Source organism: Lepidochelys olivacea (assembly GCF_965140295.1).
Source record: "Lepidochelys olivacea isolate rLepOli2 genome assembly, chromosome: 8".
Lineage (NCBI taxonomy): Eukaryota > Metazoa > Chordata > Testudines > Cheloniidae > Lepidochelys > Lepidochelys olivacea.
The window spans coordinates 9,766,463-9,786,696 of NC_140418.1; the positions used below are offsets into that span (position 1 = coordinate 9,766,463).

General features: G+C 43.9%; 1 protein-coding gene across 1 annotated transcript; it reads left to right on the top strand.

Annotated features, from left to right (window-relative positions):
* The first annotated feature begins 9,179 nt into the window (after positions 1-9,179).
* HNRNPA0 (heterogeneous nuclear ribonucleoprotein A0) lies at positions 9,180-11,685 on the top strand. The gene has a single exon (XM_084637409.1). It carries the CDS (start codon positions 9,472-9,474, stop codon positions 10,393-10,395), a length of 924 nt encoding a protein of 307 aa, XP_084493535.1. The 5' UTR covers positions 9,180-9,471; the 3' UTR covers positions 10,396-11,685.
* The last annotated feature ends 8,549 nt before the right edge of the window (positions 11,686-20,234 follow it).

A 20,234-nucleotide genomic window follows, 5' to 3' on the forward strand; every position in this document is an offset into this window, starting at 1 on the left:
TCTGTAGTTTTCTTTGTTGGGCCTGTCCTGTAGTAGGTGACTTCCGGGTACTCTTCTGGCTCTGTCAATCTGTTTCTTCACTTCAGCAGGTGGGTATTGTAGTTGTAAGAACACTTGATAGAGATCTTGTAGGTGATTGTCTCTGTCTGAGGGGTTGGAGCAAATGTGGTTGTATTGTAGAGCTTGGCTGTAGACAATGCATTACCTACATTCCTCCAGCTTTCATCCAGACCACACCACATGATCCATTGTCTACAGCCAAGCTCTAGGATACAACCGAATTTGCTCCAACCCCTCAGACGTTCCTCACACATTCTTGTCAACTGCTGGAAATGGCCCACCTTGATTATCACTACAAAAGGTCTGTCCCCGTCCCCTGTCCCCCTTCCCCTGCTCTCCTGCTGGTAATAGCTCACCTTACCTGATCACTCTTGTGTGTATGTCTTGTGTTGTATGGTAACACCCATTGTTTCATGTTCTCTGTGTATATAAATCTCCCCACTGTATTTTCCACTGCATGCATCTGATGAAGTGAGCTGTAGCTCATGAAAGCTTATGCTCAAATAAATTTGTTAGTCTCTAAGGTGCCACAAGTACTCCTTTTCTTTTTGTGAATACAGACTAACACGGCTGCTACTTGAAACCTTTGAATTTATAAGAGTCTTTGTGAATTATACATGACCTGTCATCATTTCTGACACTCTTTTTTGATATTTCAGTATTCTTTTCTTATTTATCCCCAGAAACTCTTGTTCTGTTTCACTGTCCCAAGCCCACTAAACTGACCATAGATAGCATGGCTGAAGTCTGTCATTTTTAGGACAAGAAATACTATGATCATTTCCTTACCAATATGCTTTTGGTACAAGATGATGTGAAAGAAATATTATTTTATGACGTCTAACGCTGGAAAAGGAGGGTACACAATATTCCATTTTTATTAGTCTTTATGAATGCCATAAAGCTGGTCTCTTACACTTCTATGCCCCCGTGTGGTCTCTACATGGTACTTTTTTTTAATTGAATCATCAGGGGTTTTTTGAGCCAGAGAAGCAAACCACATTTGAGGTCATCTAGGATTTCAAACTCTAACACACTACATAAAAATAGTTAAATTAAAACACTGAAATATGACAATCAAGTGCCCAAGTCTCCCATCAATTTGTGTGGAATCACATTTTCCTAGATTGTATAAAAGGCCTAGGTGCGGTCTATATTAAAAAATCAAACTGTTTCTGAAATTGATTTTTAGCAATGTCCCAGCTGGCATCAAAACAAATTAAAGCTGTGTTTACACTGGGGAAATTTATATAAAAATGTTGAACTTTTGTTAGAACCCATGGCAGCTTTTTTTGTAGACAAGCTCCAATGGCTAGATCTGCTTTTCCCAACTTTTTAACTTAGTTAAAGCAGCTGAAAAGGAAATCTAATCAAAATAGTGTGGAAATAGTTGTTTCTGTTGGTATGTTGTGTGCATGAGATTTTAATACTGGTTCAAATGAACTGACTGGGGATGGGGGTCATCAAAAATCCTATCTCAGGTCTAGGAGCAAATGATGCTAATTTGTCCAGGATCATTTGCATCTTGCATGCCTGTGTTTCAGCCTGTTGAGTCCACTTCGTAACTGGGCCTTGGGGCATGTGCACTTCCCAGTATGCCTGTTACAGCTCTTGAGCCCTTTAAAACTGGGATCTGTAGCCTTAGGGAACACGATTAGGAGCAAGGAATGATGTGACCTACAGGGAGTCAGTTATAACGCAACAGACAGGAGAACCACAGTGTCAGGGGAGCCCTTGTGTGCGCTCTCTACGTTTGCGAGGAAATGTCTCTTAGCAAATGTTTATATTATTTTTAGAGGTGCCCCCCCCCTTCTGTTAATAAACCGGCCAAGAGAAAAGGGATGTGAACATTGAGCATTTGGGCTTTATTTGAACTGCTCTGGCTGGTGAATTTGACCACTAGATTGTACACCTCTTTTTGAGAGCCTCTATCTCCTCCTGCCTGAATTGTGCCTTCCTTCCTTTAAGTTTCTCCTCATCCCTTCCTCTCTCTTCCCATCCCACTGTCTCTCCATGAAAACTAACATTCTGGCTTCCTATTAATCCCTGGAAGCCATAATTATCCTCTTGTATCAAGCTACCATGCCCTTTAAGAGCCAGAGATCTGGGGCCAGCCAGCCAGCCCTGTTTACTAATCAAATGCAACTGAGAACGGGGACAGGTGTTCCCTATAAAGAGCTGAGCTGCAGGAAGAGACAAGAAGACAGGGAAGTGTGGAATGTAGAGAGAGGCCTCAGGAAGGGACAGTCCCCTGAAGTAGTCCCTGAGCAAGGAAGAATACAGGGGAAAAGCTCTGGGAGATATGGCTGGGTAAAGCACCCCAGGGGGAAGTATTTCTTTTCCATTTGTGGGCTTTTAGACAATAAATGGAGCCTGGAGGCAAGAATTAAGGACTGATAACTCCCCAGGTTGATGAGAAAGGTTGCCATCTTATAATCATCTTAATTTTTCTTCATCTTCTGCTGTAAATTGTTAAGGACCTTTGAAACCCTCAAGGGCTATTTTCATTATGAAGCAGAGGCAGATGCAACTTGGGTGGTATATTCTCAGCTGCATTCTCCCAGGTTGACTGGCAAACTGGGGTTCAGTTGGGCAATATGTGTGTGTGGGTATATATATAATTTAGGAATCCTTAATCTATAAGAGCCTTGCTATCACGTAATAGTATTAACTGTGCAATACCTGTAAAGCTTAATATAAAATGCAACATGTAGAATACAGTAACGCAGTGTCAGGTAAGTGAAAGGAGGACTAGCTGTTTCCTGGTTTAGTGGCTAGTATTACTGCTGCCTGTTACCCACTGTGCCTCTATTGAACATTCTTCTATGACCTGTGACTTGCTTTACTGTCAGGCTGCCAGGAAAATAGAACTCTTCATAGTTCTGATAGCTAATAAGCTCTAAAACAACTGGCCAAGCCACATATCATAGGCTGGATATAAAACATGCAGACTAGAAATACAGCATAAGTTTTTAATGGTGAGAGTAATTAACCCTTGTAACAATTTACCAAGAGTCATGGTGGATTCCCCATCACTGACAATTTTTAAATTGAGATTGGATGTTTGTCTAAAAGATCTGCTCTAGCCTTGAGGGGTTATTTTGGGAAAGTTCTATGGCCTTTGTTATACAGGACGTCAGACTAGATGACAACAATGGTCCCTTCTGGCTTTGGACTCTCTGGATCAGAAGGGAAATGTGACACTGGTACAGCAACTGGAATAATTTTTGTGACCTAAGTTTATAAAAACAGCTGCCTGCCAGCAAGTTGCTATAATGCTGGCACCTAGAAAATGGCAGGGGCTGTCCAATATGAATTGACTTAGTTGCTTGCAACCCATGTCCATTGGCAAAGGGGGTATCTAGCAGCAGATAACTACAAGCCTGCCACCATCCCCTAACTACTATTAATGGGGATGTTTGGCAAAAAAATGGGGACATTTGGCTCCATGCTAGCACCCTGCCTGAGTAACTTAAATTATTTAATAATTATATAACAGATTCATTTTAACAAGTATATCTCTTAATCATTTCCCCTAATTGTGTTGACCTTTTACCTGACAACTGGGAAGAGGAAAAGCATTTATTTAAAAATGTGAAAAAGTGACACCCCGCCCCAAGCCACAGAAACTGGCAGTGGGATTCAGGAACAGGTTTAATACCTGACACAATTAGTTTAGGAAACTAACTAGGTAAGATGCCTGTCCATTTATGTTTTGAGAAAGATGAACTTGAACAAATATACTTTGTCATATCTTCCACTGATGTTTGTTAAGTACAGACAGTTATGTTGTCATTCTATTAATTTTAATGTACTGTTTCTTTTAAGAGTGTGGTGTTTACATAAACATATTGTAGAACAAGAAAATTAGTTACAAGATGTAGACATGAGATGCTTGTGTTGAAAGCATCTGAAGTATCATTCAGCAGGGAAGTAATTAAATGTTGCAATTTGAGTTTAAATGGTGAACTCCTGGCCCCTATGAAGTCAATGGCAAAACTCCATTGACTTTAATAGGGCAAGGATTTTATTCACAGTGTTTTATGAGTAAGCTTTAACGTTCACATGGCCTGAAAGGTAATGGGAGAAATTCATACTTCTCTTCTTCCTAGGCTTTCAGTCAGTGTTCCTGGCTACATCCTCAGTTGAGCCAGATTCCCAGTTTGATTCCCATTTAAAGTGAATGGGGCTTCCACTGAAGTTAACACTGGGGTTTTGACTGAAATATTTCCTTGATTCTAACACTAGTGCAGCTCCACTGATGTTAATAGCGGAGCAGCTACTGTAGACAAGACTTCTGGAGTATACTACTATTTTCAGCACTGCAGGGCCAAGACTTTCAAAATTAATTAATGAGTTTAGGTGCCTTATTCGGGTGGTTTTTTTTTGTTTTTTTTTTAATGCCAAACACGAGACACATGAAATGGATCTAATTTTCACAAAGTGCTAACTGCCCTCCCTCTGAGCAGCAGGTTGCCAACCTTCCAGGATTGGCATGGAATCTCCCAGAATTGGCATGGATTTCCCGGTGATTAGTGAAAGCAATCTGGGAGATTTTAATAGGATATTTTAAGAAAATGACGTTACATTATGTTGGGGGAAAAAAATCTCCCAAAATAGCTTCAGTCAGATTGGCAACCCTAGCAGCACCTTGAAGGTGTTTTAACTTGGTTGGCCAAAACACTAGTAACTCCTAAAAAATGTAGCTATCCCATCTATATTTGTCAGGGCAGGTCTACATGACAGCGTGATGAATGTGCCGGCAGCTGTTGCTGCCTTGCCTAAACCAACATTCCCACCACTGCCACCCCATTAGGGTATAAATGTAGGTTATAAATTAATGCATATAAGACAGAGGGTTGTTAAAAGCAAAGTAATTATTTATATGATCTAACTCCAAAGGTAGGGAAAGTGTCTTGCAAAACCCAAGATAATAAAATTGTTGGTTTAAAATGCCTGTATTTTATTTCCCCCCACAGATTATGGCAATGTCTACATTAGAAATCTTTATTGGTAGCATTTATGTTGGCTTACAGGGGCAGAGATTGCAGTGTCACTACAGAATGAACTCACTTGGTTGTCTTTGGTGCCTTGCATCCTCGCTGTCAGAGGGTGTTTTAGTTAAAGATGCTGTGTACCATGCATAGGCATCCCTGTGTCCCCGTGACACTGTCTGGTGCAGTACCTTGTGGGATATTTTTGCAACACATTGTGGGATACCAGCAGTCCTGTCAGGGAATTATGGCAGTTTGGGGTTAAATTTGCACAATTCCCATTGCTCCATCCCATAATCTTCTTTTTGCACCATTTTTGTCCAAATTAACATCTTTATTTCTGCCAGTATTCTGGAGCTGAACTTGCATGGTTTCTTCTCCTCGCAGGAGAAGAAAATATTCAGGACTACTTTCCTGAACTAGGCAGTATCATGAGGTGTACCTGTAGTATTACTAAGGGAGATGTTCTTTGCTCAGGGATTGTTTAGCTGCTGAGAAATTGCTGGGCAAAGTGCAGCAGGATAAGAATTTGGAGGATGAAAAGACTACTTGAACTATGGACTTATTTTTGATATGTTCTTGTCTTTTTTTTTTTTCTTATTTTAACATAATTGGCCAATTTAAGGTCTGACATTGCTTGCATATACACATGCTGTTTACCTAAGTTTAGCAATGCTGTCAGGAAGCTAAGGAAGGAGGTGATTCTATAAAATGGTGTTGCCCCATTAAGTCTTATTACCATTTTATTTTAGCTCCATTAATTATTATGGATCCTTTAAGGTAGGAGTGGCCAACCTTTGCTTGTATTGCATCATGCACAGCTGTCAGGGTACCAGGGACTCTGGGCTGTAAGTCAGCTATATAGCAGTAGCACCTCTCCAGGTGCTCCCGCTGGCCTGGTCCAAATTTAAAACTTGAATTGACATAGGTACGGAACTCGGGTTGTGAAAAATCCACATTCCTGAGTGCCGTAGCTGTGCTGTGTAGATGCAGCTAGGTTGATGGAAGAATGCTTCCCTCACCCAGCTACCATTGCTCAGGGTGGTGGAGTTCCTACATAAATGGAAAAATCCCTTCTGTTGCTGTAGTCAGCGTCTACATTACAGGGCTATAGCCATAGCTATGCTGCTGTAGTGTACATGTATCTGTAGCATGTGACCAGCTCCTCACTCCTCCTGCTAGCCTTTGGAGTCCTTACCAATGCGAAGCCAGTCTCTTCTTAGCTTTTCTCAGTGGTCATTCAAGGCATCTGTTTCTAATGAAGCTGAGGGGGATGATGCAATTGCCTGGACTGGACTATAGGATCTGTGCACTATACACTGGTGACAAAGTGGGAGGGAGGAGCTTATGTAGGCCAAAGTTAGAGGGGAAACAAAGAATGGGGAATGGGAAGAGAGTGGAAGCACAAGGGGATGTCTGAGGTAACAAGGGGGTGAAGTGTGGAGCACAAATGGGAATTATGCAATTGAGCATTAGGGAGTACTAATGGGTAAGAGATTGGAGAGAGTAGGAATTGGGCAAAATAATCGAGGAAGAGTTTAAATTAAGATAGGGATCTGGAAGCCTGGGGTCTCAAGCACATGAGCATTCTGGTAAAATGTTGTTTGTTTTTCTCTCCTTTTTCACCTTCAAAGAAGGATAATAGCAGAATGACCATCTAAAATTCACAAGCAGCTCCCAGGCCATCCTGCTCTATAACACCCAGCTTATTTGAAAACTTGTACCATGGATAAAAATTGTTAGCAATTACATCAAGGGCATCAGGAATCCAGCTGGCAACCTTTAATCTCTATAAATGTAAAAATCAGAAAGATGCACATAATTGTTAATTACAGTTTTCAGAGTAACAGCCGTATTAGTCTGTATTCGCAAAAAGAAAAGGAGTACTTGTGGCACCTTAGAGACTAACCAATTTATTTGAGCATAAGCTTTCGTGAGCTACAGCTCACTTCATCGGATGCATACTGTGGAAAATATAGAAGATGTTTTTATACACACAGACCATGAAAAAATGGGTGTTTATCACTACAAAAGGTTTTCTCTCCCCCTACCCCACTCTTTTGCTGTAATAGCTTATCTAAAGTGATCACTCTCCTTACAATGTGTATGATAATCAAGGTGGGCCATTTCCAGCACAAATCCAGGTTTTCTCTCTCCTCCCACGCCCCATTGTTAATTGGTTCATAATATTTGTATGTTCCTGTATTTTCCTATTTAGCTAAATAGAAAGTACCTGCTGTTCGAGTTAACAAAAACTAACTAAATCAATTATGGGAAAATAGTACTGGGAGGGGAAAGGGATGGAATAGATTGGAAATTTGAGGAGGGAAATGCTGTCAGGAAGAGCACAAAGAGAGTGGGGACGGAGAAACGTATATGAAAGGGAAAGAAGAGCTCTGTGTAAGCTCCAAAGCTTTTCTCTCTCAGCAACAGAAGTTGGTTCAATAAAAGTTATCTCACCCACCTTCTCGCTCTAATAGCCTGGGGCCTGACATGGCTACAACAGCATGGCACGTAACACATGAAAGGGAAGTGAGAATGAACCTAAAGGAGTAAGGAGAGCCCAAAAAGGGAACAGTAAGAAAATAAAGAAAAACAGGTACTGGAAAAGGGCTATGAAAAGAAAAATGATAATTTAAAAATGCAAAAGACAAGGTGGGTGAGGGAATATCTTTTACTGGACCTACTTCTGTTAGCGCAAGAGACAAGCTTTTGAGCTCTTCTTAAGTTCTGTGGCACTTGAAAGCTCGTCTCTTCCACCGCCAGAAGTTGGTCCAATAAAAGATATTTCTTTATTTCTCCCCTTGTCTTTCTCACAGTCAGGAGCCACCACCCCTACACCAAGACTAGCAATGCAAATGTATTTCGTACTATTCGTAGGTAAGTACAAAACTATAATTCCACCCAGCGTGAAAGGAAGGAGCAAAATAAAATAAACTCAAAAGTGCTGTGCTGGGAAATTAAATGTGAGGTTAGGAGGATGCCCCGCAGCCTGGCAAGGCCCTATCCACGGTGTAAGTGGGCCACCAAAGGATCATAATACGTTTCCCCCTTGCTCTCGGCTCCTCGGTGCACAGGTGCTGGAAGCAGGGGGGCTGCTGCCGCACGCCCTGGCCTGGAGTGGTTTCCATTAGATACAGGGTTCACAGTTTACTGCCATGGCTCTCAGCGCCCCCACTTTAAAAACTGTTCCAGCCCTCCCTGCCTCCGGGGGCTGCTTTTCCCAACACACTGGGGTGGCTCCAGGGACCCAAACACAAACAGCTGCAACGTGTGAATCTGCTCCCCAGAGTCCCCTAGGGGGGCCTGGCTGGGCACTGCAGGCTGTGGGGAGGAGTGGGCTGAGGTAGAGCAATGGGGGGACGGGAATGGACCGTGGGGAGCAGGGAGTTGATCTGTGTGTAGCACCATAGGGGCAGCCGTGAACTAACCCCCAGCATTAATTACCCCCTCACGGCCGCGGGGCCTGTGTGAGGTGTTTGGAAGGAGTCACGTGCTGGGGGGCGGGTGGCTCCTCCACCCCCTCGAGGGGAGAGTTGGTTGGTGCGGCCTCTCTCTCGCACTTCATTATAGGGAGGGGGAGGGGAAGGACTATGATGACGGAAACCGCTTCCTAACGGTCAGCTTTTCAAATGCTCCCGCGCGGCCTGCCATGAAACCTACGCTACCCCCTCCCCCACCCGCGGGGGCGGGGCTGCTGGTGGGGGGGGGGAAGCGCGCGCGGCTGGGAAGGAGGAGACCTATTGGCTCACATCCGCTGGGTTGACGCATTGGCGCAGCCTCAACCCGGTCGCTCCCTCCCGCCTCCTCCTCTTGCCTCGGCGCGAGTTGAGGGCTGCAGAATCTTATTAGTCTACTCTTGATTAGGCCCCGCCTCTCCGCCCGTGGCTTTCGAGGAATTCGATTGGTTCTCCTGGACTTCAGTTACTAACACACTCCCGCCCTCTCTTTTCCTCTTGCGTACGCGCGGTGGAGGTCGCCTAACCCGATTAGTCCTAGCTGTCGTCAATCACTGACGAAGCCCCGCCCCCTAATGAATGACTCGTTCACGTAGGCTGTTGCGCCTTTCTATTGGCCCAGTTTGCGCCGAGGGCGTGTGCTGCGGCGGCACGGCGGGCGGGGCTCCCAGCGTCCCCTTTGTGTGAGCAGCACCAGTTGCCGGCCGAACGCCTGAGGAGTAGCAGCCGCCATTTTGTGCGTGTCGGTGTGCTCCCCCACCCCCAGGCACCTTTCCTGTGGTACCGGCGGCGGCTAGGTCGCTGCCGAGGCCAGGCCACGCCAAGGAGGAGCCGCGGCGGCAGCTGCTGCTGTCTTGAAGTTGCGGTGCTCGTTGAACGTGGAGAGGCCTGAGCTTCCCCCCAGCAGGAGGAGGAGTCTCGGCGCCAGGCCTAGGCGCAGCCCCGGCGGAGGCGGCAGCATGGAGAATTCGCAGCTGTGCAAGCTGTTCATCGGCGGCCTGAACGTGCAGACCACGGAGGCCGGGCTTCGGGAGCACTTCGAGGCCTACGGCACCCTCACCGACTGCGTGGTCGTGCTCAACCCGCAGACCAAGCGCTCCCGATGCTTCGGATTCGTCACCTACTCGGCTGTGGAGGAGGCCGACGCCGCCATGGCCGCCTCCCCCCACGCCGTGGACGGCAACGCGGTCGAGCTGAAGCGGGCCGTGTCCCGGGAGGACTCGGCCCGGCCGGGGGCCCACGCGAAGGTGAAGAAGCTCTTCGTGGGCGGTCTAAAGGGGGACGTGGGCGAGGGGGACCTGGTGCAGCACTTCAGCCAGTTCGGCCCGGTGGAGAAGGCCGAGATCATCGCCGACAAACAGAGCGGCAAGAAGCGCGGCTTCGGCTTCGTCTATTTCCAGAACCACGACGCCGCCGACAAGGCCGCGGTAGTCAAGTTCCATCCGATCCAGGGCCACCGCGTGGAGGTCAAGAAGGCTGTGCCCAAGGAGGACATCCAGTCGGGCGGAGGAGGTGGTGGCTCCTCTAGGCCTTCTCGGGGCGGCAGGGGAGGAGGACGAGGACGGGGCGGCGGCGGATCCGGCAACCGGGACCACAACGGTCTCTCCAAAGGAGGCGGCGGCTATAATAACTACGGAGGCTACGGCGGAGGTGGCGGCTACGGATCTTACAGCAGCGGCTCCTATGGAGGAGGTGGCGGAGGCGGAGATTACGGCAACGGGTACGGCGGGTTCGGCAGCTACAGCCAACATCAGTCCTCCTACGGCCCCATGAAGAGCGGCGGAGGAGGCGGAGGAGGGGGCGGCAGCTGGGGAGGGCGCAGTAACAGTGGACCGTACAGAGGAGGCTATGGTGGGGGAGGGTATGGCGGCAGCTCCTTCTAACCGGGGGCGCCCATACCCATTGGGGGTGGCATGGAGAGCCCTCCCTTTGTTACGGGGCAGCTTCTAATGGTTTCTCCCCTCACTCGCCTAAGGGCAGTTCCTAGTAAATGCCTCCCCCGCTGTGGGAGCAGCTCCTAAATGCCCTCTGGGGGTCGCCTCTGCCTGTGCCACTTCTTTCTCTCTGAAGATGGACTGGGCCCCACACACACATACTTTGTGTTACAGTCATTGATGGACTCTATTTTTTTATTATTACTTGGACCTTGGTCGTTTTTATACTAGCAATGAAAATGTCTTGTTTTAATTTGTTTTTTGGGGTGGGGGTGGGCAATGTCTTGCTGATTCTGAAGTAAAAACTGGGGAGGGAGATGGGGGGGGAATTTACTTTGTTGTAAGGACTCGATACCTGGCTACTACATTTTTTCCCCTACAAAATCTGCTCGGATCCATGACTGAAATTAACATTTCTGTAAAGGAGGAAAAAAAATCGTTTTTACGTTTTTTATTTTTTAAATAAATCATTGTGTTCATTGACCTTTACATGTCTAACTTTTTTCCTAGGATCCATTCCGTACGGTTTAAGGCTTTTCTGGGTTTGAAACAAGTATTCCTCTGCTTTTAATTCTCTATGTATTTAGAGACTTTATTGCCAGTAAAGGTCCTAATTTACTTTTTTGATGTCCCATTAGTGGATTTATTGGTTTTCAAACACTTTATGGAAACTTTTTGAAGTACTAACTGGTGGATGTGGTCTGTTTTTTAAATATTCATTCTCACTTTTGCAGTTTGTGTGCATCCACCATCTTGTACTAGGCAGTTTGATTGATGTGCTGACATGGTTGGTCAATTTTTTTCTATAGGACTTTTCCATCAAGTATGTACTGTGTAGTTCTAAAGAAATAGTTTGTGTTAAGCATGTGCTTCATTCATATAAAATGTTCAAAATTTCCAATTGCTTAGTTTCAGATCCTCTTATTGGCTTGTCTGTAAATGATTCGTTACAGGAAAGGGTCAACATTTATTCCTTCAATTAAATGCCTACTGGTTTTCATAGTACCAGGTTAAAACAGACTTTTCACTTGGTCTGAACTATTGTCCTTCGTTAAAGTTCCCCGAGAATCCTTTGCAGCACCATCTCCTGGTAGAATGGCAGAACCACTGCTGTAGGCTTCATTACAACCGAGGCAACGTTGTTTGCTAACAACTCTACTAGATTTTTTTGAAAGTTGTCTTATGCCATTAAATGATCCGTGTAAACTGAAATAAAAATCAAATCTGCATGTGACTAAAGATGGGCTCCCTGCATATTGACTGAAACAAAATGGATTTGAAGTATCTGCTTCAGTACATTTCTAAAACTCTTATAACTGCCCATCCTTCAAAAGAAGTGATAATCTAAACTGTTTGGGCAAAGTGCTATGATAAATGAGCCAGCTAAGTGTACCAGTAACATAGGTGCCAGTTGTAAAGCAAAATATCTGTGTAGTCTGCTTGATTAACAAATGTATATTTGTAGCCCTTTCACGCAATAGAATTAAAGTTTGTTGTTTATTTGAAAAAAAAAAAAAGCATAATGTTATAGGGGAAAACTGCCTTCCTGGATAGAAATATAGAATAGCATCGTTTATGGGTTTATGGATATCACAAATAAAGAATTGAATTCCTTACATGCTTGAGTGAGAGTATGTATGACATGGGGCATGGATTTAAAAAAAAAATTGTAAAATCACTTTGATTCCAGGTTTCTAAGCATGTAATGTTTAACACTTAACCATATTGCCTTCTATCACTGCATTCTATGGATTTGATCCTACTTCCATTGAAGGCTGGCAAAACTACCATTGTCTTAAGTGGAAGTGGTATCATGCTCTAAAAATCCATGAAAACTGCACTAGTATAAAGTGTAATTTTCAAATCTCTTTAAAAAAACAATTTAAAAGACTTTGTGGACACGGATTTCAGTTGAAATTGGTCTTGTTTTGATTTAGCATAGCTGAATTATAATAAACGTGATTTCAAATAAAATCCGTGTCCCTCAGTCTTCAGTTTAAGTAGATTAACTTAGATGTGACTTTTTAAAAAACAAACAAACAAAAACCCAACTGGTACAACTTTCTCTTGTAGACAAAGCCCTAAGGATCTGGAGTGGAATTGACCTCTCAAAATGGAGGCCTTTCTAGGCCCTTGTGATCAGTAACGATAATTTAGAGCTCTTAAACTGTAAAAATTTCTTTCAGGCCTTTTTGCTTTGTAAGTGGGTGTTAAGTAATCTGGCTTGCAATTATAATGCATATTTGCATCCAGAAATTCATATCTGTCCTGAACCAGCTAAGTAGTTTAGGCAAAGTGCAGAAGTCAAGTGTAAGTTATGTTTAACAAGCTTTTGCAGAATACCGTATTGCATTTAATTAGCTTCACCAACTGTCCTTGTCAACGAAGACCTTTGGTTGTTTGCTTTTATCTGAGATCTTTAAATTTTAAAGGCTGCTTTTACCTCTTCTACACTCTAGAAACATGCTGAGGTTGGAGGGATGGACCACCCACATAAAAGCACAGTTGTCCCTAGTGCAGTTCAAACAACTAAGCATTGAATTCCAGTTTGGTTTGGGGAGACAGTTAAATCAGGTTCAGTCCTGCCCCTTGCAAAGTTGCCTTGTTTTAATGATAGGGAGACCCTTGTTTTGGAAGACCCAATTAAAACTGTTTTTGGAGTCTAGACTGGTCCCTTGAGTCAGCTAGGCAAGTGCCACATACAATTCTGTAATTTTACAGTATACCTACATATCTTGTGTGGCAACTCGTTCATACCAAAAACACATGCTATGTTGGAAATTACTATTTGGTTATGCAGTAGTATCCTTCCTCTGGCATTTACCACTACATGAATCTAAGGAAGGTGAACCCCAGAAATGGCACCTATACTATGAGGGAGATGCTTGATTTGTTGTTTACTGCTTATGTCCGGAAGGATTATAAATAATTACAACTTCATATTAATGTTTCACAGCTTCTGGTACAATTTGTTGTGTGGAGAATGTTTCAAATAGATTATAGTTGCTCTGTTGTGGCTGCTTCTCTAGAGAACAGAAACACTCCGTTGTGAAGGAACACGTCTTAGAGACTCAGGTGCTTTCCAAGAGTACCCTATTGGATATAAAAACTGGTCAAAACATGTGTATTAAAAGGACCCCAGTTTAAATCTCACATCTGTGAAAATATTTCACCTGCTATTGATACAAGTAACTCCTAAGGATTAATTGGGGGAGAAATATTTTTATTTGGTGCATTTGATGACACTTTTTCTCTAGTTAGTTTTTGTTTCTCTTGTGGGCATGTCTGCCCAGGGAAGTTAAATGAAAGGTAAGCTGAATTAACAAAAGATGTGATGTTAAAGTGTAGTGTATGATACCCTCATTCTGAAGTAAAATGGCCTTAGTTTGCTGTAGTTTAATATTAGATTAAGTGTTAAATTACATTAAAAACTTTTAAATTTTGTGGTTTAAGCATTTTTGTTGGATACAAATAGACAACATTGTACATGAGAAAGTGAAACCAGCTAGTCTGCTTTCCAAACTGAATAAAGTACAAAAAGTAAAAGGCATAATTTAGTTTAACTGTTTTCATCTTTATAATCTAAGGAATTGGTAAGGGATTTTTGTTGTAAAATGGGTTGCTTTAACTTTAACAAAGGGATTTTTGATGGTGAAGAGTATCAACACACTTATCTAACAGCACTTGACCCATTAACTTAAAAATTTGAGTGATTTATTACTTGTCTCATTTAAAGCCTGGTGTAGAACCATTTTTAATAGTGACAACTTGTGCATTTAAAAAACCCACTGAACACCTGCATATATAATATATAATTCCTACCCATTACTGTAATGAAAACAAACTGTTTATTTTCTCTTGCATGTAAGGTGACAGGCAGTTCAGAAGAGTGATTTTTCAAATGTTAACTAACTTTGCTGACGCACCTCACTCTGATTACTTTAAAAATTCTGTAGGTCACTGATCTGTTACAGATGTGATACAAAGTACATATTTTAAAAATGAAATGTCTTCCTTCTCCTTCCCCTACCCGTTTAGTATGTTTAATTGGACAGGGCTCATGTGCGTGCTAGGGCCTTGAACAAAGGTTTCAGTGCACACACAGTAGCCATCGTGTAACATTTTAGGTTTGCTCTATGTTCATCTAATACTGTCCTAAATGATTTCAGCTGCAGTGCTCTAGGTAAGTACCTCACACTATCCAACTCTGCTTCCAGAAACAGTGTATTCTGGGAAGTGACACAAATATGCACTGTGGAACAATAGTAAGATGACTAGTTGAACTGTTTCAGCTAGTCTGTGCCTACACTAGCACTAAAATGAGGCTGAAATGATATTTAACCTCCAGAAACAGTCCATTCCAAATGGTATTTACCTTCATCCCACACCCCTGATTTGGAGCACCACTGTGTGGCTGCAAGGTGTTTTTATAATTATTAGGTCTTAGAATAGCACATTTCTTTAGTGTAGCCTTAGGTAAGTGCACTGATTGATCATCCCTGTCTTTGCAACTATCTGTTGGTATCATTGTCACACTATAATTGCATTTCTGTTGCTACACAAGGGCCTGATATTGGGTGTACTGAGGATCCTACCTCCTGTTGAAGTCTAGAAACTCGGAGATCTTGTTCCTAAATACATAACAATAGGTTTTCCAAGCTGCAATTGTTTGCTTTAAACTTTTCTGGTTTTGAAAAAATAATACACTTCAAAAGACACTTTATGAAATTATGGTGCTCTATTGTGTGTGCATGGTGGGGAGAAACAGGTGTTCACTATGGCAATCTGGTCAAACACAACATTTGCTTCACTTATGAGTGAGCTGGTACCCATTTGAGTTTTCTCAAGGCAGTGTCCATTCTCTGATGTTTTTGACAGACGTTTATCACTGAATAGATTTCATGTGGTATAATTTGCTCTGGAACCTTAAGGGATGAAGATTTTCTCAAATATGAAAAATTAATCTTAGTGAAAGTTAAATGAATTCAGTGACATTTTGTGTTTATATAAAGTAAGTTCCCTGGGTCAACATACTCTTTTTGGCTGAAAATTTACACCCAAAAACTGAAGTTTCTTTCCCTAACTACAACTAGAGTTTACAAAGTGACATGGGTTAACTGACCTTCCTTCATGGTTCCTTCTATTAACTGCTGTATAACTCTTTTAAATAGTTAACTTAAGAGGAGGTGCCTACTTGTACATTTTGTGTTTAAAATGAATAAAAGCACATTTACATCTTCATGCTTGCTTTAAAATGCAATATGATACATAATGGAGTTAAAAGCCCACCTAATGACCATTTGTGAGTTTTATATTTACAGCATTTAGTAATTACGCTTTAAAACACTCCGAAAAATGTGCTTACCTGTAATAGCTATGCATATATTGATTACAATAGTGTTATGTAAAGGCTACTACTAATAGCATCCTATCCCCTTTTTGGCATGGGTGTATATTTATGTGAGGAAATGAAAGGCTGTAGCAAAGTGTGTTCTTTGCTGAGAATTTTCTGGCACTTGTGTGTTCTAGGCTGGCATTTTTAAAGAAGCCAAGGGAATAGGGTACCCATCTCTCTGAGGTTCCTTTGACAATTCTACTCCTAATTTTCTACCTTTTCTGCTCCCAAGAATTCGTTGTGGAATTTCCTTAATTGATAAAAAGGGGAGGAAAGCTACAATCACTCACTCTGTACAACTGACAGAGATCAGTTCAAATCCTAACAGCCATTTAATCCTTCTTTCATCTCTGCCTCCCTCAAAATGTCCAAACCATCTCTTGGAGGGAGAGTGGAGTACAGTGGGGGTACTGCAGGAGCAAATACTGCAAGAGATTGAATAATAGCTGTAGTTTTGGTCAGAAGTGACAGCTATTCCTGATTCCTTTTCCCCCTTGAAGATCTAACTAGTGCCTGAATACTGCTTAAGTATCAAGACTGAACACCACAGACCTTTAGGCTGTACCTACGGACAGGGAATTTGGGTGGGGGGATGGGACAGGCAGGATTCTCATAGGTGCTACCACTAGTTCAGATGTCACAGTTTAAAAACTGTATACTGGACACAGCTCTGGCAGCACTGGGTGTTTTGCGTTACTGCGACCCTGGTGCAGTTGACCTGGTGGTAGCAGGAGTTGGAATTTTGTGCTAAGAGTGTGGTGTAGACAGGATCTTGCATCAACTATGGGAAAGGGACTGAGAGGCTTTTTCCATTGGACCATATGAACTGGAACCATAAACTCACTGAACATTAAATCCCCCCAAATGAGGGTAAATCTACCCTCATTGTCTCATTATACTCCACACCTGAACATGTCCATTATATGGACAACACACCCCCATATCTCAATGTCTGTACTTTGACCTGTTAACCTTTTACCCCCAATTGGGGAGGTTGTAGATGATGTATTCCTTGTGCCACCTGTTCCTAAACTGAATTTCGCACCCCTTGATACTCTGTACCTTATTCCCTGATAACCAGAAACTTCTGTGCTTAAACTCTGTACCATTTTCTCTTTACTTCAACATCATCTTTGCCTGCCACAGGGACACATCAAGCTTAGAACACTAGATATATATCCTCTGATTATCAGCCATCCAAATAACCTAGCCCAAAGCTCTTTAGCTTTGAAAACCTAGATATCAAGCCTGGTTTTGACTAATACCATCTGTTTTGAAGCTTCCAGCTGTTACCTCTTGAATTCTGACTATATGTAGCAATTGTGAAAATGATCAAAGCTCTGCAAAAATCAAGATGCATAGTTAGTCGTGACCATTGAACGTATGAATGGCTAATGAACATTATAGGAATTCCCCTAATAAGCAGAGGTGCTGCCCATAAAAAGCTTTAGCAGTTTAATTGTTAGTGTAAAAGGAAAAAAGGCAAAATTTTCTCATGCATGTCCAAGCTGCCCTGTTCTCACTAGAGATTAAAGTCTGAACTCTTAAAGTATGATGTGTAATATCAGTTGGAACACTATTTCAAAAATGGAAATGAAATGGTTTTTAAGTCACATCATAAAGGGGTATAGTGAACTCAAAATCTAGTCCACTGAAAAATTGATTTAAAAATATTCAGGTGTACCTTCCAGTTTTACAGTCATATTTCCCTGTTTTTAAAAAAAATTTCTTTTCCTGTCGCTATGGGAAAGACCCATGGAACCACGGGAAAGTAGCAAACCTATACACAGCGCTGTCAAATATGTAGGTCCCTACCAAATTCACAGCTGTGGAAAAACGCATCAGGGACTATGAAATCTGGTCTCCCCAGCGAAATCTGGTCTTTTGTGCACTTTGTGACCAGCATTTCTCAAATGGGGGGGGTCCCAACCCAAAAGAGGAGCATGGGGGGGGGTGTCTCAAAGTTGTTGTGGGGTTGCAGTATTGCCACCGTTACTCCTGCACTGCCTTCAGAGCTGGGAGGCCAGAGAGTGGCAACCACTGGCCAGGTGCCCAGTTCTGAAGGCAGCATCCCACTAACAGCAGTGCAGAAGTAAGGGTGGCAATACCGTACCATGCCACCCTCCTGCGCTGCAGTCTTCAGAGTTGGGTCAGGACCCCTACCATTTAAATATCTGAAACAATGAAATTTATGACTTTTGAAATCCTGTGCCCAAAATGGACAGTCAATTTGGTAGGGCCTTACAAATATGCGTGGTAAACAAAGTGAAAACTGGCACTTTCTCTTTACTTGGGTCTCCAGCCTCCATTGTGAGCCCAGTTCATACTCCCCTAGCTGTTTGATTTTTGGTCCTCTGTGACTATGGCTGCCAAGATGAGCCACCTCTTCCATGTTCTATTCCAGCTCCCCCCCCCCCATGTGGCAGCTTCCTCAGTCTAACTCTGGAACTCTGGCCCTTTCTGACCACAGATAGCAAGGAAGCTGCTTGCAGAAGCTGCGCACCAAACTTAATCTGCTGCTCCTCTGGCTCCTCCTTTGATGCTGCCTTTACTTCATATAGCTCTTCTGCTGTATCTTTTATTGGTTTCTCCTACAGTCATTCCAGCTACATCTGGTTTTGAACTGGTCCTGAGCCCCAATCTCAGGTCTGAGCTGTGAATTCTTTTAAAGCATTGCTGTGTTCCTTGGAGCTATGTTAAGTACTGGAATGGGTAGAATAAATTCCTGGTTTGTGAGTTGCTTTGTCAGTGAAGTGTTTCCTACCTGTGACTGGGGAAGACAGTTACTTTGTTCTTGAAGCACATGTCATGGCTGAGGGCAGTTGTTTCTTGGTCATGAGACTGAAGGGCTAGATGATTAAAGGTATTTAGGTGACTAAAAATGCTAATAGATGCCTAGTGAGATTTTTCAAAAGCACCTAGGGTGATTAAGCATTTCTGGAAAATCCAACCAGGATCCCAGCTGAATCTTTAGGCACTTAAGGCCAGATTTTTAAAATGTGTATTTAACTACCTGGTTTGATGTATGTAGCTTGTTTTTTAAAAAATCATGTTGTTTCCTACCCCCCAGTTTTCATCTGTTTCAGGATGTTGACTCACCATTTAACCAATGAGGTATCCATTGGGGTGTTTTTGGAGGGAAGACTCCTTGATCCAGGGGCCATTTGTCACTAGATTTTTGAAGCTTAATGGCTCTGCAGTTCTGGAGTTGTAAGGCACATTTCCCTAGCTCAAGTTAGCGAAAGACTCCAGGCTATGGCCTGGATCCATAAAGGGACCTACGTGTTGGGATGTTCAGTCTCGTAGCACCTAATTTAGGCACCTGTAAAATCATGGAGACAATATTGTGGTCCCCATAGCCTGGGTTAGGCACCTAAGCTCTTTATACTGTGAATGGTGGGGAGAGGCACCTAAGAATACGATCCATTAGAGCGGGTAGGCTAGCCAATGGGAAATGCTCATGACGGGTGTTTCTAAGGTGCCTATTTCTGTGAACTGGACAGGACTTAAGTGTGGCCTTTAGGGAGGCACTTATCTCTGCTGGCAAACCATCAATGGGAACCCATTACCTGGAACAGGGGTGGGCAAAATACAGCCCGCAGGCCAGATCCAGCCTATCTAACATTTCTGTCCGGCCTGCCAGGCTTTTTGGCTGCCCCCTTGCGATCTCTAGGCTGTGCGCTCAGGCAGGCTGCCTGCCTGCTGTGGCCCCATGCTGCTCCCAGAAGCAGCTGGCTGCTGCTGGCATGTCTCTGCATGCCCCTGATGGGGGGGGGAGGGTGAGGTGGCTCTGTGCGCTGCCTCTGCCCCCAACACCGTCATCCTCAGCTCCCATTGGCTGGAAACTGGCCAGTGGGAGCTGCGAGGGCAGTGCTTGTGGGCACAGGCAGCACACGGAGACCTGCTGCCCCCCCTCTCCCCAAGGGGCACGCAGAGATGTGCCAGCAGCAGCTGGCCACAGCTGCTTCTGGGAGCAGCATGGGGCCATGGCAGGCAGGCAGCCTGCCTGAGCCCTGCTGTGCTGCTGGCTGGGAGCCGCCTGTGGTAAGTGCCTCCTGGACAGAGCCTGCACCCGCTCCCACACCCCTGCCCCAGGTCAGAACGCCCTCCTGCACCCAAACTCATCCTAGACCTTGCAGCCCCTCTTGCACCCTAATCCCCTGCCCCAGCCCGGAGCCCCCTCCTGCACCAAACTCCCTCCCAGAGCCCACACCTCTCACCCTTTCCTGCACCCCAACACTCTGCACCAGCCTGGAGCTCTGTCCTGCACCCAAACTCCCTCCCAGACCCCGCACCCACTCCATTAATGTAGTAGAAATGTATGGCCTGTGACAACTTATCTAAATTCATGGAGTGGCCCCCCTGCGAAAATTATTGCCCACCCCTGGCTTGC